General features: G+C 38.8%; 1 protein-coding gene across 7 annotated transcripts in view; it reads right to left on the minus strand.

Moving 5' to 3' along the window:
• The window catches only part of wdpcp (WD repeat containing planar cell polarity effector), a 116,193-nt gene that overhangs the window by 40,438 nt on the left and 57,722 nt on the right, over window positions 1-18,033 (minus strand). For 4 of the 7 annotated variants that reach the window (XM_077239584.1, XM_077239580.1, XM_077239586.1 and 1 more), the window contains exons 2-3: window positions 2,973-3,055; window positions 1,716-1,760 (exon numbers count right to left, since the gene is read on the minus strand). In XM_077239584.1, coding sequence (XP_077095699.1) covers window positions 1,716-1,760; window positions 2,973-3,055 — 128 coding nt within the window. Of the gene's footprint in view, window positions 1-1,715; window positions 1,761-2,972; window positions 3,060-18,033 lie in introns of all 7 variants that reach the window. The other 3 variants (XM_077239581.1, XM_077239585.1, XM_077239582.1) reach the window with 1 other exon arrangement.

Consider the following 18,033-nt stretch of genomic DNA (forward strand, 5'->3'; position numbering starts at 1 on the left):
TTTTAATGTAACCTTCAAAAAAATAAACATTTTCAATAAAAATGAATTCCTGCCACATAAAAGTGCCCATAGTTTAAGCAACACCCATGTATGTGTAAACACTCCCTCAAATGTCTTTCTCAGCACATGTACACTAAGTTGTAGTCTAACCCCAATGTGTGTTTGCCAGAAAGAGAAAAACACTGACTCACACAGTCAGAGGGACAGGTATCCCGACAGACGGAAATGACTGAGGCAAGACCAAACTCCTGCTTTGTCAGCATGCTCTCTCTTCTCTATGCCATAGCCCCAAACCTTAAGCCCCATCTCACCCCAGAGTCCCAGATCTCTAGCCCTCAGTGGCCCAACCAGACGGCCCCATTCCCTGCCTTGCTCTACAGGAGCACTGCCTCTCTCTGCTGGAGGCCTGGACCTGCTGGACAGCTCCAGGATTACTGCTGCTAATCAGATTCTGCCATTCTGCCCCTGCCTGCCCCAGACACACACATCTGCTACGGGATAGAGGGGTGAAGAGCCCCCTTCCTCACAGAAGCATGGGTCTTCTTCGCCCTCTGCTGGAGGCCATGAGAAACAGCAGGTCCCAAATTCAAACAAACTCCATTTATAAAAAGTATTGATTTGTAGCCTGCTCTATAAAGTATAAATTATACACTGCAGGTTAAATAAAGTTAATTAAAGTAATTTAGAGTCATGTTTCATTCCTTGTGTGAATCATAAACGGGAGATAAGAGATAAAATATCTAAATAAATTACGATCAGAGATTGAGATTGAATTCATAATAATACAGAAATGGTCACTCATATGAACACACATTAACAGAATGACTTATGCAGGCATGTTTGTATGCGGTTTTTACAGATTTAACTTTAAAATGTTGATCTCTATTAATAAACAGGCATGTGAAATAAACGAACACTGCATTATTACATTCAGCCTTCTTAATTCTCTGAAACTTCAACCATCTCAAAGTCTTTAAACATCAAGGCCTTTGTGTTTTCTCAGACGTTATCATATAAAACATTGGAACAAACAAAAACCTTTCAAGTCTCAAGTCTGAAGTATTAAAAATGAATAAAATAGTTTTGTCATTGTTTTAATCAATAAGGTTTTTACATTTCAGAGCTGGCTGTGTTCTCTCATGAGGGGTCCAGATTATTAAATGTTTAATCTGTGACACATAATTTTTTTTTTAAAAAATCAAGAAAACTGGTGGCACTTCATTTGCCCAGAAGCATTTAGAGAACATCTGTAACAGTGATGTGCAGGCCCACGTGAGAAGCAGACTTTTTTCCAGCTTTTTCTAAGCTTATTTTGGGGTAAATCTTTAAAAATGTAATAGGTAAAATACTGATTTAAGAATAAAAAAAAAAAAAGTGCAGGTAGATTTTCTAGAACTTTGTGAATGACGGGTGTTACAATACTGTGGAAATCTAGAGAGTTCTGTGAGAGAGTATCTGGTGTTGAGTAACACGAGGAAAATACACTGAAGTGTTATTCAGTGAACTTCATTCGAGACATTTACAGAATATTATAGTTCAGACAGAAAGAATGAACTAAAAGTTCTTATTTTGTATAGCTCTTTATACTCGCATGTTATTGGTTTTTACTATTTTGAACATTTTGAATGACACAAAAAGGTTATGATCAAATTTTATGAAAAAATAAGGATTGTAAATGAATGCTACATTTAAGAAAATCACAAGATGCAGCATACCTGGTTCTCCTTTTTCGTAGAGTTGGTATGTGCCAATGTCTGTATCTGTGAAAAGGCAAATCAAAAGAGGGAAGAAGAGGTCAGAGTACTATTCAAATACAAAATGAAACACTGGTTTGTTAGCAACAAACAGCTAAAATAAGTCCTGTCTAGAAGAATTCAAAAGGTGCATGCACATTACAAAAAATATGTGAGCACCTATAATGTTTGACTTTGCATTGAATTTACTGTTGATTTACTCTTCATAGACTGTGTACTTCTGACATGGTATTACAAATAAAGATGGACTACACCATTTCCATTCACCGCGTTTCATTCCCTTGCTCGTTCTCTCTCTCTCTCTCTCTCTCTCTCTCTCTCTCTCTCTCTCTCTCTCCTCTCTCTCTCTCTCTCTCTCTCCTCTCTCTCTCCTCTCTCTCTCCTCTCTCTCTCCTCTCTCTCTCTCTCTCTCTCTCTCTCTCTCTCTCTCTCTCTCTCTCTCTCTCTCTCTCTCTCTCTCTCTCTCTCTCTCTCTCTCTCTCTCTCTCTCTCTCTCTCTCTCTCTCTCTCTCTCTCTCTCTCTCTCTCTCTCTCTCTCTCTCTCTCACACGCAATGTACAGGTCAGGAGGGCTGGCTACAGGCGATAGAGCTCCAATCACATACAAATGCTTGCAAACAGTATTGCACAATATAATTCATGTACACAAACATGCATGCATACAATCCGCGACAACATGTTATCACAGGATTTTCCAAATAACTGATAACTGGACTCGTCTGTGAGAAAAAGCAAAATACACATTGCTCTTACACACACTTCCAGTATACCAGAATACCCAAGGAGGGTATAACCAAAGGGTGAAGATGGAACAAACATTGAAAAAGGTGAAAACAGGAGCAGAGCAGAGGATATGAGAATTTTACTATAAAGCAGTAAAAGCACCAATTAAAAACTAGTCATTACAAATTGAAATGTTTTGCATTATGAAGTATTTATCACAAACTGCCTCTTAAAAGCTATAATAATTATAGGCCATAGAACGTCTCTAATAATAAAAAAAAACTGCTCTGTTGTAATAATAACCTACATAAGTGTATGACACAGTTTAACCGGCTCTGAAAGAACTAATATTCATTCTTACAGAAGATAAATTCAGAGAGAGGCAAACGGGCACATTTAATGAGAAGAAAAAAAGACATTAAAGGGGAGATAGAAGTAACAGACATGAGAGACAATAAAATGTGTGAAAGAGAGACGTTCAGTGTGTTTTAATTACCTGGGACATGCAGGCTGTTCCTAAAGGACCACAAGTGCAGCTCTGCCAGGCAGAACGACATCTGATGGAACTCAAACAGGAGACTGTCTAAACAGGGAGAGAGCCAGTGAGAAAGAGGAAAGGCAGACAGAACAATAGTGGAGATATGCAACAAGAGCCCTGCACTGTGCCTTTCATATCACCACAGAGAGCTGGCGAGATAGGAAGGATTGTTTTCAGACTGTAACTAGTTTTTGGCACCTTTGGTCTAAAAAAATTTAAAAAGAGGAGCGATTTGAGTTCATACACTTCTGAACACATGCAAAAACACATTAACTTAAAGGGAATGAAAAAAAGAGGAATCCTCTACGCAGATAAACATATGCATCTCAAGGGTGCTTACTGACACAACATGCTGGCACACACACCAGACTATAACACCACTCACACACTCTCTGTTTTCTTCAAACACACACACACACACACACTCGCTCCTGGTGTGTGTCTGGGTTTGATCCAGAGCTCTGTGCCAGGTGACAGCGCAGTGTGGAACACCTCTGCGTGTCTCAACAAGGTGAACACACCTCTGTCTCCTCCACACACACACACTGCCTACAGTGGGCTACACACTGTAGCCCACTGGTCCAGGGAGTTCTCACAGAGTGTGTGTACACTCTGTGATAAGTCCCTGGACCAGTGGGCTACAACACAAAGACACAAACATACACACTCTTTCTTTCTCACACAGATGGCATTCAAAAAGATTTGTAAATTCATTCCTACTCAAACATTAGATGCCAGTCAGCAGCAGATGGTGGACATGATGTTACCCAAAAAACAATCACAAGAAACCAAGCTGCTTTTGCCCATTTATTAGGTAGTAACTGTCTCATTTTGTATACTATCCACTTTAATTGCTAGATTATAATAACATTTATTAATTTAGCACACAGTTTTATCTAGAGACGCACAAAATATCGGTACCACATCAGTTATCAGCTGAAATCAGATTTTTTTTAATGTAAAGTAACATACTCATTTGATCTATTTTTACATATATAATGCTCAATTAAAGTTTATCTTTTAAAAACACTCAATTTAATAACAGTCACATATAATCTTTAGCTAATTTTATACTGTACATTCTAATTCTGTTATTTCTAAACTCATTTAAAATTAGTGTTTAATTTTTAATTCATTTGATTAAATAGTATTACAAATTTAGCTAGAACAAACTGGCATGAAATATCCCAGATGTTAATTAAAGCATCTTGATACTGTATATCAAAAAGTAAACACTTCCAGCAGTGCGAAATTAACTTATGCACAAAATTGGAATATATAACTGATTTGCAAATAAAGCACTGTTTCCATCCCATGTGTTTAAAGGAACAAAATCGTCACTTCCTAAGAAATTTCTTATAATAAAAATGGTAGTTGCAGCAATCAGGAAACCCACTGTGGCTCTTTTTTCATCCATCATAAATGACTTGAGCTTCAGAGCATGCAGATGAAATGCAATAAACGCTGTCATGTTATCTTGCATTCGGATGTCTGGGATTTGGGAACGCAATCATGTTTGACGCTTCTGGGAGGTCATCATACCAAATAATTCTGGTGACAAACCTTGGCTCAGGCATTTCAGAATAAACAAATCAACATTTGAGATGCTGTGCAATGAAACTGATACAATCACATACTCAATCACAAAAGCAAAGTCATGTGAGTTTTTTTGTTAGTATTGAAGGATTTATTCAGTAAACGGGTTTCCATCATAGTTTATGCGCATGTCCTCTTATCGGATAAAAAAAAATTGCATGTAATTTTTTTGAATTTATGTGCATCTTGGCGTTTCCATCCAGCGATTTTTTAAAACGATATCCCAAAATTTGCATAAAAATAGGTGGATGGAAACATGGCTAATGAGTGATAGTAGAGAATCATAGAAAATAATTGTGTAAAAACACATTAAAATGAGATCAAGGAATTCCAGATAAGAATCTGCGACACACATATGAACGAAACATTGTGGAGCATGTGCACCGACTGCTTCAGCAGAAACATGGAGTTTGACTGCGACCAAACATAACTTTCAAATATTCTTGGTCCAGCCGTCTATCCATCCGTGTGACCTGTTTTGATGGCTAAAGGTTGCAGAAAAAAATAAATCTAATGTCATATTGAAGGAAGAGCAGCATCTCTGCTTTCTGTCTGTGTCACAGGGTTAGCGCTGAGCATGCCAAGTCTTATCTCGAGGCCTGGGCTAACAGAGGGGGAGAGGGAGAAAGAGAAAGAGAAGGGCAAAAAATTCTGCCACTTTCCTAAATAAATAAATAAAATTTACCACAAATATGAAATAACGCTAAACCAAAAAAAAAAAAAAAAAAATGTTGGGAAAACGCTGTCCCCAGCACAGCCTCTTAACAAGTTTACTGACATAAGAGGATTCTTTCATCTTCTCACCAGCTTTTAGAGCGAGTCAGCTCTTTCTCTCTCCCCGACAGAAACCCAATTTCCCCACAGAGGGAAGAAGCTTCAATTCACACTTTAAGATGGACAGTCAGACGGAAGGCTCATTTTTGATGACCCTGTTTCAAATAGGCCAAGATAAGCTTGAGAATGAGACAGAATTGCATCTTTACTTTTGACATCAGGGCGACGCAAGGCTGCGATTCACTAGACAGGCCGGAGAAGCACTTCACGTGAAACAAAAAAAGAGACAATTGGTCTCATTGTTCCACCTAGATTAAGACATGCGAATGACCTGAATGGCAAATTAGCAAGACTGCTTATCAAAACACAGCGCACACTGCCTTCCTGGCACTCACCGGAGACACAGCGTTCCCCGTGCGCTCGTTCACGGTGTCAACGGGCACGTCCCAGAGTGCCGCGCTGCAGATGCCACAGTATCGTGAACACAGCAGCGCCAGCCGGCCGTGGCAAGCTGCTGAAGTGGCCACACATTTGCATGAGTTAATGGGCTTTTATTGTTCCATGCGCGAGCAAATTAAGAAGCAGTATTTACTGATCTGGGGAAAAACAAAAGAGAGGTCAGCCAGTGGGATGAACACAACCCTTTCTACGCCACACACTGAATCGCAGCTTTAGGGACTGCTCATCGTCAAGTGTTTTTGAATTGGCTTTTTTGAGAAATTGTGATTGATTGTTTAATTAGCTGTCTGAGAGTTCTTAGTGATTGTTTCATTTGCTTCAGCTGTGTGTAGCAGAGGATGTTAGTTTGTGGAGAAAGGGATAGTTTTTGTCCAGGGCATGAGATTAAATCTGCAATCCTTCTCTCATTGAGACCGGCCAGCTCTTCTAAATAGAGGAAGGAGAGAAATGTGTAAATGCTTTTGAAAAACACTTGAGTGATCCTTTGAAAAATCTGACAAGTGTATCATCTGTCTGTGACAGGCCTCTTCTGTGTCTATAGTGTGAATGTGCGAGAGAGCCAACCTGTTTATAAATAACAAAAATGAAACAATAAAAATAAAATAATCTATTTCTCCTTCCCTGGGCAGCATTTAGCGGCTTGTTTGCATGATTGTGTGTGATGGTTGATTTAGCTGAGAGAGGTTTGTCTTTGATCTCTGTGAGAGCTGAGAGAGAGAACTCCCATTCTCTCAAAAGAGCTCCAGAACAAATCATGTGCAGGTCTCCTCCAGTGTGTGTGTGTTTGTGGTCTGGTAAACCCTACATTATGGGGACAAAATGTCCCCACAATGACTGCAATATCCAAAATCCTTGTCTTATCCAAAATGTTTTGGTCCCCATGAGGAAAACAGCTTATAAATCATACTAAGTGATGTTTTTTAAAGAGGATTTTAAAAATGCAGAAAGTTTTCTGTGTGCTTGGTAGGGTTAGGGATAGGGTTAGTGTAAGGGGCTATAATATACAGTTTGTACAGTATAAAAATCATTAATTCTATGGAAAGTCCCCTGAAGAAATGAAAAAACAATGTGTGTGTGCATGTGTATGTGTTAACCTAGACCTAAAATCTTAAAAGCTTGTAAAAAAAAACTAGTGTCCATATGAGGTCTGTAAATAAAGAGATCATATTTTATATGTAGAGCATGTAGGCTATTAAAGGGGAAAAAAGCAGTTCTGTTCATAAGTTTCATAACCCTTACAGAATATGCAAGATAATATTAAAAAACAATGAGGGATCATAAAAATAGCATGTTATTTTTTATTTAGTAAGGTCATGGATAAGCTGTTTCAAATAACAGATTTTGACATACAGTCCACAAGACAAAATAACAGAATTTGCACAAACAAACTAGAATCTAGAAACTGTGTGTCATTACATGGATGATGAATGACTGTTTTTGTGTTTTGTTATAGTTGTTTGAGACCCTTGTTTGTCCTGAGCAGTTATACTGTTATCCAGAAAATCCTTAAGTTTACTCACATCCTTTGGTTTTCTAGCATCTTCTGCACATTTAACCATTTTCAACAGTGACTGTACGATTTTGAGATCTTCTCACACTGAGAACCATTGAAGGACTCTAAACAACTATTAGGTGAAGGTGAAAACATTCACTGATGCTCAAGATGCCAACACAATGCATTACGAGCCGTGGGTTGTACATTTTCTAATTTGTTTAAATATCTTCACTGCCCTTTAGAAGCTACATCCTATATTTCCAAGAAGACAAAATATGTAAAATTTACCCCCATTATCTAATTCAAAAAGATTAGACCAACCAGTTCTGCAAGGGGCATGCAAACTTATGAGCAGAACTGTATGTATTTATAATTCCAACATTTCTGCTTCATTTGAAATGACTGAACCTTGACCTGAACCTGTGTCTTGTTCATAAGCACCGTAGCTAAACACCTATGCTAGCCTTCCCAAGCAATCAATAAATTTATCATCAAAAAGATAGGATATTTTTTTATTTAGTAAACTCCTATCAGAAATTCATGTCTGTAGCTGTTTCTGGACACATGGAAACTTACAGGAACCACGCTAGGCTGCTGTCAAACTAACTCTAATCCTAATCCTGGGGCCAACATCTTCTCTACCTCTTCTAGCCGTATATCAGCCCCTCAGGTGGATGGATATCTACAACAGCCTGTCTAAACATTGGGGTGAGCTAAGGAACCAAGTCAGTATACCTGAGATCTGTTCAAAGGAAGCAGATAGAGAGCAGTTGAGACTTTGACCTCAGTCAATCAGCCAATACCAAGCGTGCATCATGTAGGCCTATAAGTGGTAATTTCTCAAAAAATCTGATATATAACTACTTTTTGTTGTTATGCATTATGTTTGATGTATACACTACAGTTCAAATGTTTGGGGGCAGTACCATTTTTTTAGAAAGTAAAGTTAAAGAAATTAACACATTTATTCAGCAAGGATGTACACCATATTACCAAAAGTATAGGAACACCCCTCCAAATCATTGAATTCAGGTGTTCCGAGGCTGAAGCCTGGTTCACACGGGACGATCTTTAAATTTTCTGCCGATTTTCCAAACCTGAGAGACCCCACACACGGCGATAAAAAATCACTGGTATAACAGTTTTGGTCGTACCGTGTGTGGTGCGCAGCCACACGGCAAAATCAACACATCACACACAAACCGATTTGACTCCCGAGCATTCCCAGGTCAGACGGAAAATCTCGCAAAATCCCTCGAGATCAAACGTGACTTCAGAGTAAACAATCATGGCGGACGAAGAGGATGCAGTGGCGATAGTTTGTAGTTTGTTTATAACCGAATCCATCTCCAACGTCCACCGGACTTCTGGTGCGCCATACCGCCGGCTGTTTTGATTTTGTTTCCTGGTGCTTCCTCTGCACCTCGTCACCTCGCTTTCTGATTGGCTACACGCCACAGTCCACAGGCTGCGTGCTCATTTGTCCCCGGGGGGACACCACACATGAGGAGACATCGGGCCAAAATAATCCAACATGTTGGATATCCCCGATTTGAGATCGGAGCGGTCCCGACGTCCTTCCGAGAAGACGAGACCACTCTTACCATACACACACGGCAGGAATATCTGATCAGATTATTTTACGATAATCGGAGCATCCTTAAGATTGTCGGAAGGGGTAAATCGGGGCTAAAATCAGCCTAATTATCCTGCCGTGTGAACCAGGCCTGAGCAGCTGCTTCCAAGCCTTACATCACCAAGTGCAATGCAAAGCGTCGGATGCATCGGTGTAAAGCCACTGGACTCTAGAGCAGTGGAGACATGTTCTCTGGAGTGGCAGCGTTGAACCATGAAGTTCTGAAGTTGAACCCGGAAGCACTGCACTGTTTACAATGTGAACAGCGTCAGAGGCTGACACAGAAAAGAAGAAATTGTTGAATAAAATCTTTATTTTTGCTTGTTTTTTTGCACACAAAAGTATTTTCATCACTTCATAACATTAAGGTTGAACCACTGTAGTCACATGGACTATTTTAACGATGTCTTTACTACCTTTCTGGGCTTTGAAATTTGCAATGACCATGCTGCCTATGGCTGGTTCAGAAAAAATATCTTAATTTGGATTCCGAAGATGAACGAAGGTCTAATGGGTTTGGAAAGACATGAGGGTGAGTAATTATTGACAAGTTTTTTTCATTTTTGGGTGAATTAACCCTTTAAGGAGGCCTATGAAAAGCATGTTGCACTTGTACGCTTGCCGTCAGTCTCTAAATTACAAATTAGATTTGTCAAAGCAGGTGAACTTTAAAGTCAAACAGTACTGAGAATGTTTTACAACAAGGACAGGGAGCATCTGGCCCTCCGGTCCTGCTCCGATTTAAAAAGCAACATAATTAAATCCCTGGGATAACGAATCTTTATCAAAGTCTTATCGGTGCTCTTTCCCTCTTTTTCTCTCTAACACAGACATATTCACATTAATATTCAACCTGAGCAAAGGACGAGTCCGTCAGGCTATCTTTCTGTTTGCCCAATGGTTGACCCCAAAGAGACGTTCCTCTTTTCACTTATTTAATCAGGCCGAGATTATTTTTATCATTCCTCATTTATGGCACTCTCATTTTAACTGTACCTTTAGCTCTGCCCTTCATAGTCAATTATCATCCACAACTCCACCTTCAATTTATTTAATGCAATCAAGCAACTCTACATTTTTATATTCTATTTCATCTGACTTTTTTCAAAGCAACAGGACCTTAGCGACGTGCGAGAATACAGGGCAAATTGAATAATAAAAAATGTCAGATGAAATTAAAAAGGTCAGGCCGGTGAATTCACGTGCAGCAGGGCGAGTGCAGATAACCAGTGCAGTTTAGCTGACTGCTGCAGAAAAGACGGAAAGAAAATCATCAGCAAGTGATTGACCCCTGGTGACCCCATGCCCCTATCAGGGTCATAATGGAGAGTGGAGAGAGATGCACCTGCTGATTTCAGGAGATGACTGAGGGAAAAGCAGACATGTCCTCTCTTGACCTTCCCTCTCTCTCTTCTAAACTCTCTTCAGTCAAAGACACAAGTAAAAGTGTCCCATCTAACCAGGACTGACAGCTGAAATTACAGACAATGGAAACCGCCAGAGGTGAAGATCTGCAGCCCCCGCCCAAACACCCATCAAAAAGGCATTTTAATTTCATCTTAACCCTTCACCTCTCACTCTTCCCCTTTCAAAAAAATCATAATTTTCCTGACACTTGCTGTGATTTTGGTACACGTTATTAGGTTTCACACATTACACACATTGACAGCAGGCTAGTGTCAAATTTTCCCACTGACAACTTTTCTGTCTCTCGACAGAATTCCACTGCACTGTGTCTTGCTATTTTAAATGCAAAAAAAAGCTTTCTATGTAAAAAGCCCCTTACAAATGTACAAAACAATTGGTCTGCAACAAGACTAACACTGTAACAATGCTCAATCAATCTAGGCTATCTATCAATTTCTCTTTTACAGTGCTGCAGGGATGACGTCAAAACCGGGAAGACTAATTCTCCACTGGTTCACTGTAGATTTTCCAATGGGGTTTTAAATTTATGAGTAAAATAAGTTCTGTGTGGTGAACATATTTTGACGATACTTGATACGTTTGGTTCTACAACATCAACTGCACAAACTCACACCCCAAACATTCTCATTTAGTTATAAAATAAAAATAACAGCTTCAAAATTTGCGTTGATGACATGGTGTGTGTAATTTACATTTTAGAACAAAACGTGCAGCTGATGCAAATGATCGCACGCCAATGTGTATCTGTATTGGCTTGTTTAGTTTCACTCGAAGTAGATTGGCCTCTCTAGCGAGATTCCTATTGGTCAGTATGACCTACGTCATAGTGACTGACCGATAGGGAACTGATGGATCCTTTCTGATAATACATATGATATGGTACAACTACAGTGCAATGCAAATAGTAAATATAAGATAAAGTGAGAAGTAATAGTAAATAGTTAAGTGTATAGTCAATAAAATAAACAGTGTATACAGCTAATAAAATAGAATAGTATAATTATATAATAATTATGACTCTCTGTGGTCACAAAAAATCCCAGGATGTCTTTCGAAAGAGTAGGGGTGTTACCCCGGTGTTCTGGCCAAATTTACCCAGTGGCCTCTGTCCATCATGGCCTCCTAATCATCCCAATATATACTGATTGGCTTCATCACTGTCTCCTCTCCACCAGTAAGCTGGTGTGTGGTGAGCGTTCTGGCGCAATATGGCTGCCGTCGCATCATCCAAGTGGATGCTGCACATTGGTGGTGGTTGAGGAGATTCCCCCCTTCTATGTGAAGCGCTTTGAGTGCCTAGAAAAGCGCTATATAAATGTAATGAATTATTATTATTATTATTATTATATAATAGTATAAAATATATAAATATAATAGATTGATAATCGCAAGTGGTATAATATTATAATAATAGCAAATACAATGTAATATCAATTGCCAGAATAATATAGACAATAATACAAATAGTAAATGAGTGACTATACCTACCCGAAACGAGTAGCCTACTTGTCATAAAAGTCGATTTTAAGAAAATACAGGTCCTTCTCAAAAAATTATCATATTGTGATAAAGTTAATTATTTTCCATAATGTAATGATAAAAATTAAACTTTCAAATATTTTAGATTCATTGCACACCAACTGAAATATTTCAGGTCTTTTATTGTTTTAATACTGATGATTTTGGCATACAGCTCATGAAAACCCAAAATTCCTATCTCAAAAAATTAGTATATCATGAAAAGGGTCTCTAAACGAGCTATTAACCTAATCATCTGAATCAACTAATTAACTCTAAACACCTGCAAAAGATTCCTGAGGCTTTTAAAAACTCCCAGCCTGTTTCATTACTCAAAACCGCAATCATGGGTAAGACTGCCGACCTGACTGCTGTCCAGAAGGCCATCATTGACACCCTCAAGCAAGAGGGTAAGACACAGAAAGAAATTTCTGAACAAATAGGCTGTTCCCTGAGTGCTGTATCAAGGCACCTCAGTGGGAAGTCTGTGGGAAGGAAAAAGTGTGGCAAAAAACGCTGCACAACGAGAAGAGGTGACCGGACCCTGAGGAAGATTGTGGAGAAGGACCGATTCCAGACCTTGGGGGACCTGCGGAAGCAGTGGACTGAGTCTGGAGTAGAAACATCCAGAGCCACCGTGCACAGGCGTGTGCAGGAAATGGGCTACAGGTGCCGCATTCCCCAGGTCAAGCCACTTTTGAACCAGAAACAGCGGCAGAAGCACCTGACCTGGGCTACAGAGAAGCAGCACTGGACTGTTGCTCAGTGGTCCAAAGTACCTTTTTCCGATGAAAGCAAATTTTGCATGTCATTCGGAAATCAAGGTGCCAGAGTCTGGAGAAAGACTGGGGAGAAGGAAATGCCAAAATGCCTGAAGTCCAGTGTCAAGTACCCACAGTCAGTGATGGTCTGGTGTGCCATGTCAGCTGCTGGTGTTGGTCCACTGTGTTTTATCAAGGGCAGGGTCCATGCAGCTAGCTATCAGGAGATTTTGGAGCACTTCATGCTTCCATCTGCTGAAAAGCTTTATGGAGATGAAGATTTCATTTTTCAGCACGACCTGGCACCTGCTCACAGTGCCAAAACCACTGGTAAATTGTTTACTGACCATGGTACTACTGTGCTCAATTGGCCTGCCAACTCTCCTGACCTGAACCCCATAGAGAATCTGTGGGATATTGTGAAGAGAAAGTTGAGAGACGCAAAACCCAACACTCTGGATGAGCTTAAGGCCGCAATCGAAGCATCCTGGGCCTCCATAACACCTCAGCAGTGCCACAGGCTGATTGCCTCCATGCCACGCCGCATTGAAGCAGTCATTTCTGCAAAAGGATTCCCAACCAAGTATTGAGTGCATAACTGAACATAATTATTTGAAGGTTGACTTTTTTTGCATTAAAAACATTTCTTTTATTGGTCGGATGAAATATGCTAATTTTTTGAGATAGGAATTTTGGGTTTTCATGAGCTGTATGCCAAAATCATCAGTATTAAAACAATAAAAGACCTGAAATATTTCAGTTGGTGTGCAATGAATCTAAAATATATGAAAGTTTAATTTTTATCATTACATTATGGAAAATAATGAACTTTATCACAATATGCTAATTTTTTGAGAAGCACCTGTAATTTGAGGTGACTGTCCCTGTGTCCACTACTTCTGTCGAGCAGATACTCTCAGCTTTAAAGCGAAGTAAAACTTATGCCAGAAATACGCCGGGACAGACTCGACGTTCAGCATTAGCCTCGATAGAAAAGGATTTTTGTTGGAACTGAAACACACAGATAACCTGTACAACAGATTAATTAAAGTCTTTTTGAGGAAAGAAATTAGGATGGATTTTTTGTAAAAAAAAATCTGTAGTTTTGGTGAGTATAATGCTTTTTTGCCAGTTTTTTTACGGTGAATGAGATTTATTTTTTTCTTGTAAAATTATGATTTTAATGTTTTTTTTCAAACATTCATACTATTGTAACGTCTGACAAGGGACTATTGTAACCCTTGAACGACGAACAAAGGAGGCACCGTTTCTGAACTTATAATCGGAAAGAAAAACTGTAGCTACACGCACAAGCCGAACTCACTCGCTCGTTTCTCTCTACCCAGTCTTTTCTGAACTCACCGCATTAACCCAATAACTGCTGGTGCAAAATAAAAAAAGCAATTTCACAACAATTATAGAGAGTCTGTGCACTGCTACAGATCTGGGGAAGACTAAAAAATAAATTTCTGCTCCATTGAAGGTTCACAGAAGAATGTAACCTCCATAATCCTTAATGGAAAACATTTGGAACAACCAGAACTCTTCCTAGAGCTGACTTCCTGGCCAAACTGAGCAATCGGTGGAGAAGGGCCTTGACTAGAGTGGTGACCAAGAAGGTGATGGTCACCCTGGTTGAACTCCATGATCATATAATGGAGATGGGAGAAATTTACTGACTCAAGACTCAAAAGCCTCCCCTCAGAGAATACAAATGAAAACCCACTTGGAATTTGTCAATAAAAGAAAAGCACCTAAAGGACTCTCTCAGACTGTGAGAAACAAGATTCTCTGGTCTGATGAACCTCAGTTCCAAGCATCATGTATGGACGAAACCACGCACGGCTCATCATTAGTAAGGTGTTGTGGTGGCAGCATCATGCTGTGGGGGTGTTTTTCAGTGGAAGGGACTGGGGGACTCGTCAGGGTAGAATGAAAGCTCGCTGCAGCAAAATGTAGAGATAGCCTTAATGAAAACCTGGTCCAGAGCATTCATAACCTCGGACTATTTGAGGTTCACCTTCCAACAGGACAATGACCCAACAATGCAAGAGTGGCTTATGGACAACTCTGTGAATGTCCTTGAGTGACCCATATGGAGTTAATATTGTGCCATAATTAAACAAACAAATCCAGCATTTTGCAAACAAACTCGATCTGCTTGGCAAAGGAAAACTCGACTCGCAAACAAACAGAAAGCAATGTTCAAGTACAAAGGTCAATTTGAGCGAAAATGCAGTGAAGTAACAAATATGTATTGTGTTTTACAAATGTAAATAAATGAGCCTAGATAATATTTCACAAATAAATACAAACCATCCTACAAATTGCATGTAACCTTTGAACAAATACCAAATCTAGTGCATACAAATGCATATCTGTCTGTTATGATTGTGAGACACTTGGCTTTTTATGAGATCCCTCGGCTCGATTTTCTCACAAATGCGTCAAGGCAGATTTTCTCACAAATGCGTCCAGACAGATTTTCTCACAAATGCAGTTGATCAACTTCCTCTTCTAAAACAGTAGATGGTGCTAAGCTAGGGGATTCATTTAGCGCTAGTCTCCCGGGAGAAGCACGGATTTGAAACGCGTGCTTGCCTTTGCCTACAGCTGAGGAAATGAGTGGTGAACGGGTGAGTTTATATCTTACTGTATCTATAATTAACCTTTTTGAGGTTTTCTTTTGCAAAATGTATATTACATATCTACACAGAAATCCACATTAGCACTCCACTCTGAATTTAGAGTGGAGTGCTGAAAGCTCTGCCATCATATGTTGCTTTTTACATTTTTCCTATCGGAAGTGTGCGAAATGACTAAATTAGTGATTGTCTACACTGAGCGAGTCTATTTCTTTCGTTCTCCATAAATTCATGACAACATTTAATTTAATTGAAAGGAGGGTTTCATTTGTCTGTCCAAAATAATAATTTGGGCCCTGCATATCTCAGAGGCAAGTTAAGAAACAATTGTATATTGTTTGTTTTGTTCATTCATTATTTTATTACATTAACAGTTAAGCTGAATTCAAACTAAATAAATAAATAAGTGGGACCCTCCTTTCAATTAAATTAAATGTTCTCATTAATTTATGGAGAACGAAAGAAATAGACGCGTTCAGCAAATGCAACGTTTTTACAAAAATGTAAAAAAGCAACACATGATGGCAGAGCTTCTTGTTTATAGATTCCTCTATCCTAGAGACATTGGTACTAAGTGCTAATGTGGATTTCTGTCTAGATATGCAATAACATTTTGAAAAAAGAAAACCTCAAAAAGGTTAACTATAGATACAGTAAGATAGAAACTCACCTGTTTACTGCTCATTTCCTCAGCTGTAGGCAAAGGCAAGCACGCGTTTCAAATCCGTGCTTCTCCCGGGAGACTAGCGCTAAATGAATCCCCTAGCTTAGCACCATCTACTGTTTTAGAAGAGGAAGTAGCTCAACTTTTTTTGTGAGAAAATCTGCCTGGAAGCATTTGTGAGAAAATCAAGCTGAGAGATGTCATAAAAAGCCAAGTGTCTCACAATCATAACAGACAGATATGCATTTGTATGCACTAGATTTGGTATTTGTTCAAAGGTTACATGCAATTTGTAGGATGGTTTGTATTCATTTGTGAAATTTTATCTAGGCTCATTTATTTTTATTTGCAAAACACAATGCATATTTGTTACTCCACTGTATTTTCGCTCAAATTGACATTTGTACTTGCACATTGCTTTCTGTTCGTTTGTGGGTCGAGTTTTTCTTTGCAAAGCAGATCGAGTTTGTTTGCAAAATGCTGGATTTGTTTGTTTAATTATGGCACAATATTAACTCCATAGGGCCCAGCCAGAGTCTGAACTTGAACCCAACTGCACATCTCTGGAGAAACCTGAGAAACGGGTGTCCACAGACAGTCCCCATCCAACCAGACATCTTAGAAGAAGAATAGCAGAAAATAGCATCATACTTGATATACCCGAGAAGACTTGAGGCTGTAAAGGTGCTTCAACTAAGTACTGAGTAAAGAGTACAAATACTTATGTAATATACCCATTTCAGTTTTTCCTTTTTAATAAATTTGTGAAGTTGTGACAAATTTGTTTTCTAGATTTGTCATTATAGTGTAATGAAGTGTAGATTCATGTGAAAAAAAAAAGATTAATTTAAAGAAGTTTAACATAAGATAGCAACATCAAAATGTGAAAAAAATGAAGGTACAAATACTTTCACAAAGCACTGTGTATATATATTAGGGGTGGAACGGTACACAGAAGTCACGGTTCGGTTCATACCTCGGTTCAGATATCACGATTCGGTACGAGTTCGGTACAATGGAGGGAAAAGCGAAACAAAAATGCAGAAGGCAAATTTTTTTTTAATTGTGCATGTCTCAGGCTGTACCACCTAGTGTATTACTACATTTCTCTCTCTCTCTCTCTCATTCTCTCTCTGTGTGAAAGTAAAGGCATAGAACCAGTTTATTTTAAGTGCATTCACAATATTTTTTTATAATTAGTTTAATTAAATTAATAAAAAGACATTGAGATGTTTGGTAATTGTACCTGAATTAATTTAAAATTAATTTGATATTTCAGTTCAATATATTTGTTTTCCTTAATTTTAATTAACACTAGCTTTATTCTCATCTGAATTATAAAAAAATATTTCTGTATAAAATAATACTACCATTAATAACACATTTGATTTTCTTTTTTAATCAATGTAGAATGTGTAACTTTACGTGAATGTGTGACAAGAAATGAAAACCAATGCAATATGATGAATGTCCAAAAGATGGCACCCACAGACTGTTTTTAAATGGGTTGGATAAATAGATAAGACAACAGCTTTCATGACTCATGAATGTTTTGCTGGTCAAACGGAAAAGATATATAGTTCTGATGTTTTCCCCTTCCGTTTATCTACAGCTCAGATCTAGAATTCTAAAGTGAAATAAAGTAGCGCTGTAATAATTTTTTTTATGAATTAACCAGAGAAAGTGGGAGAGAACCAGAGTGAGAGAGAGAGAGTGCACGCGCAAGTGAGTAACCTAATATTGAAGCTTGTTGGTTTAATTAATTGTAACTGACTGGGAAACCGAAGTTTTCCTAAACTTGCAATCTTAAAGAGGCAATCTTGCAATCTTAAAGAGTCCTCTAACTCTTGTGGGTCGCCACCACTCGCCATACTCGTCCTTGGTGCTGCTATCTCTGATTCACTCAATGGACCGTCGTCGACCTGACAGGGCTACAGACAATGTCCCTAAAGAACCCGCCTATGTTACAGTAGTTGCGCATTACATTAATTAAATTGCAAGCGAGTTTTATTTATTTTTATACCGTGTATTCTCCGTGTAAAT

Source organism: Siphateles boraxobius, unplaced genomic scaffold, assembly GCF_051911475.1.
Source record: "Siphateles boraxobius isolate OS27281-9 unplaced genomic scaffold, OSU_SipBor_1 22, whole genome shotgun sequence".
NCBI lineage: Eukaryota > Metazoa > Chordata > Actinopteri > Cypriniformes > Leuciscidae > Siphateles > Siphateles boraxobius.